We start from the raw sequence: 3,743 nt of genomic DNA, 5'->3' as shown, positions 1-3,743 counted from the left end.
CCAGTTCCAGGGCTCCAGCACAGCGCATAAAAGCTGCGGTTAAGAAGGGAACCCTGGTGCCCCCAGAGCCCCGCGGCGCCAGCGGGAGCGCAGACTCCTTAGTCACCGCCTCTCCCAGCCCGGCGGCCTGGGCCGTCAATCAAGTTCGTTCGGCCCCGCCTCTGGGCTGCAGCAAACGGCCAGTCAGAGCCGAGATCCGCAGCGATGAGCTCAGTCGGCTCGCTTCCCATTGGGCGGCTATATTAAGAAAGTGGCCGAACTCTTTAAATAGCGGGCGCTAGGGCCGCAGCCTTCGTCTGCCACCGCAGTCTAACCGGAGTTCTGAGCCTTGCATCCTTCCTGGCAAGGCCTAGAGAGGCCCGGTAGGAATCTAGGCCTGGTCCGCTGTTTGAACTACGGTTTGCGCATATAGGCGCCGACTCCGGGTCCGTGGCGAGAAGAGCGGCCACCGCCCGGGAGCAGAGCAGAGACGCACGGAGCGCCCTATGCCCCCGCGCCCCCACCGCCCCCGCCGCGGCAGCCGGAGCGCAAAGAGAGGACGCGCCACCGCGGGGTCTGGGTGCAGTTAGCGACCCTTGCCCCCAGCGCGCAGCCCGAGGTGAGCAGTGAGCGGCGAGCGGGACGGCAGCGAGGCGTTCGCGGGCCCCCTCCTGCTGCCTGGGCCCGGCGCTCTCATGGCGGCCATCCGCAAGAAGCTGGTGGTAGTGGGTGATGGTGCGTGCGGCAAGACGTGCCTGCTGATCGTGTTCAGTAAGGACGAGTTCCCCGAGGTGTACGTGCCCACTGTCTTCGAGAACTATGTGGCCGATATCGAGGTGGACGGCAAGCAGGTGGAGCTGGCTCTATGGGATACGGCGGGCCAGGAGGACTACGACCGCCTGCGGCCGCTCTCCTACCCGGACACGGACGTGATTCTCATGTGCTTCTCGGTGGACAGTCCGGATTCGCTGGAGAACATCCCCGAGAAGTGGGTGCCCGAAGTGAAGCACTTCTGCCCCAACGTTCCCATCATCCTGGTGGCCAACAAGAAAGACCTGCGCAGTGACGAGCACGTCCGCACAGAGCTGGCCCGCATGAAGCAGGAACCCGTGCGCACTGACGACGGCCGCGCCATGGCCATGCGCATCCAAGCTTACGACTACCTCGAGTGCTCGGCCAAGACCAAGGAGGGCGTGCGCGAGGTCTTCGAGACAGCCACGCGAGCCGCGCTGCAGAAACGCTACGGCTCCCAGAACGGCTGCATCAACTGCTGCAAGGTGCTATGAGGACCGCGCCCACCCGCCTGCCCTGCCGGCGTGGCCCCGCCTCCCGGGCCCGTGTTCCCAAGGACCCCACCGGACTGCCTGAAGTCTGCCTTCCTGCCCGGCAGCCGCGGCCTGGCGGCTGTTGTTCTGGCGCCGGGAATCGGCGTGGGAGGCACCGGGCGCCCCCTTTCCAGTGTCTGTGTGCGTCCGGCTGTGTTGCACAGGCCCAGGCGCCCCACTGAGTGCCAAGGGTCCCCTGAGCACCCTTTTCTGAAGAGCCAAGCCTCTTCAGAGTGTGTGGCTGTGTGTAGGTTCTGACTCCCCCCTCCTACCCCGTTTTACCCCCCCCTCACCCCCCGCCTCTGGTCCCGGGAGAGGAGTTTGGCGCGGGGTGCTGCCGCGCCCCATGAGATGTTCGCGCATAACCAGCGAGCTCCTGCTATCTCTTGTCTGTAACATAGACCACGGGAACTGCGGGAGGGGGGTGGGGCTGGGGAGGGCGGGGTGTTATATAAATATAGATTTAATTTTATTTTCGGAGGTAGGATGGTGTTATTTAATGGTGGTGGTGGGTGGAGTGACAGGGCATAGAACAGCCCTAGCCCAGCCTGGGTCAGGCGCCCATCCAAGCATGAACAGGACTTGGTCGTCCTTCCAACCCCTGGGGAAGGCAGTTGCCACTGACTTGGGGCTGAGAGGACACAGCTTCCAGATTCACGTCTCCTGCACGCCAGCCTCCAGCGAACTTCCTCACCAGCTGTGGGCAGGAGGAGGGAGAGTGTGCTGCGGGTCATTTTTGCCATAAGCGAACTTTGTGCCTGTCCTACAAGTGAAAATTGTTCAGTCCAAGAAACTGATGTTATTTGATTTATTTAAAGGCTAAAACTCGTTGGGTTTTTTTTTTTTTTTGAAAGAATTCTTTGCACAATTGTTTCATTGTTTGACACTTAATGCACTTGTCATTTGCATAAGACAGTAGCATTCTGACCACACTTGTACGCTGTAACCTCATCTACTTCTGATGTTCTAAAGGAAAATGATGATGACTTTTAAATACGAGAGGAGAAAAAAACCACTAATTTTGTTTTTAAGTGGCAACACTGTTTTGCGATTTTATTTGTGCAGGTATGTGCACTATTTTAACAAAGGGCAGTAACAAGTTTTGGGGCCTCTTTAAACCTCCCTCCCCCCCCTTTTTTTTTTCACAAGGCAGTCTTTAAAGCTATGTGAAATTTTCTCTGCATCTCCGTACAGAGAATGAACTTGCCCCTAGCCTCCTTCCTCTCCCTCCCTTCCCCACCCAGTGGTACTTCTACTAAATTGTTGTCTTGGTTGTTTTTTATTTTTTAAATAAACTGACATGACAAAGTGGTGAGCTTATGATGTTTACATAAAAGTTCTATAAGCTGTGTATACAGTTTTTTATGTAAAATATTAAAAAACTATGATGATGACATTTATAAAATGGCTCCTGTGGTTTAATAGTGTGTAAAAATACCCTAGTGAATTGGGGGTGGGAGAAGAATTCTGCAAGGCGAGGTCTTCCCACCGACTTCATTTCCCTGATAGTATGTGTAGTGAGTGAGGAAATCCTTCAGGGGTGTGCTGGGGTTGGGTGGCCACGGGACACCAGGTTGCTCTGGTCCCAGCCCCAGAGGAAGGCCGAGTGGATTACCCAGGCACCCAGTGTCAAACCTTCTGACCTCTTGTGTACTGTCCGTATATCCAAAAAACAACGGGTCTCGTGAGAGGCCTTGCTCCCTATTCCTTGAAACTTGGAGTTGTCATTTGTGCATTTTCAGCATAGATGCCATTTCTCCACTAATCACTGGTGTGGGGCCAGGCTGTCCGTCTAGAAGGCCGGCTACTCGGTTTCGTTCAGCTGCTCAAGGGGTCACCATGGAACTGTAGGTTGTTACTCTGGGGCTGGAGCTTCTGGGTTCGGCCTGAAACGGGAGCTGACTTCTATCACTGACCTTTCATCTGAAGGTGTGTCTACAAAGAACCTAGAGGACTTTATTTGAAGCGCCGAGAATGGCCATGTTACGGACAGCACACTGGAGGTTTTGGGCGGCTGTTACTTAAAGTCGGAGCAGCCGCATTTTGAGAGTTAACCTTCTTGAGCTCTAATCTCAGACATTCAGTGGGCTGCAGGGGTCTCAGAACCGGACGAGGCAGGTTTATATTTGGAGACCACGTGAAAATCCTGTACAGGCATGACGGCTCAGACCTGCCAGCTCTCTGCAGCTTCCGGAGACAGCAGTGGCTTCTGGAGACAGCAGTGTGATAGTGCCAACCTCTCCCAGCTCCCTAACAAGTGTGGTTTTTGTTTTAGGAATCAGCACTTTCCGGGTTTCTAGTACTTAATGGCTCCCTCTCCTTCCCTCTCCCCACACCCTGGGCAGAGACAGACATGGTTCTTTTTGAAGTTTGCTTATAGCTTGAGGCTTCTGTTTCCTTGTCTTTCCCTAGACATCCAGAACTTTTGTTGATCAAGGC

General features: G+C 55.3%; 1 protein-coding gene across 1 annotated transcript; it reads left to right on the top strand.

Moving 5' to 3' along the window:
• Positions 1-284: 284 nt before the first annotated feature.
• On the top strand, positions 285-2,709 carry RHOB (ras homolog family member B). Its single transcript, XM_024552934.3, has one exon. The coding sequence runs from the start codon at positions 675-677 to the stop codon at positions 1,263-1,265; it is 591 nt and encodes a 196-aa protein (XP_024408702.2). The 5' UTR covers positions 285-674; the 3' UTR covers positions 1,266-2,709.
• The last annotated feature ends 1,034 nt before the right edge of the window (positions 2,710-3,743 follow it).

The sequence above is a fragment of the Desmodus rotundus genome, chromosome 5 (assembly GCF_022682495.2).
Source record: "Desmodus rotundus isolate HL8 chromosome 5, HLdesRot8A.1, whole genome shotgun sequence".
Classification (NCBI taxonomy): domain Eukaryota; kingdom Metazoa; phylum Chordata; class Mammalia; order Chiroptera; family Phyllostomidae; genus Desmodus; species Desmodus rotundus.
The sequence above is the reverse complement of the archived record's forward strand: the minus strand, read 5'-3'. Positions and strand labels throughout refer to the sequence as shown.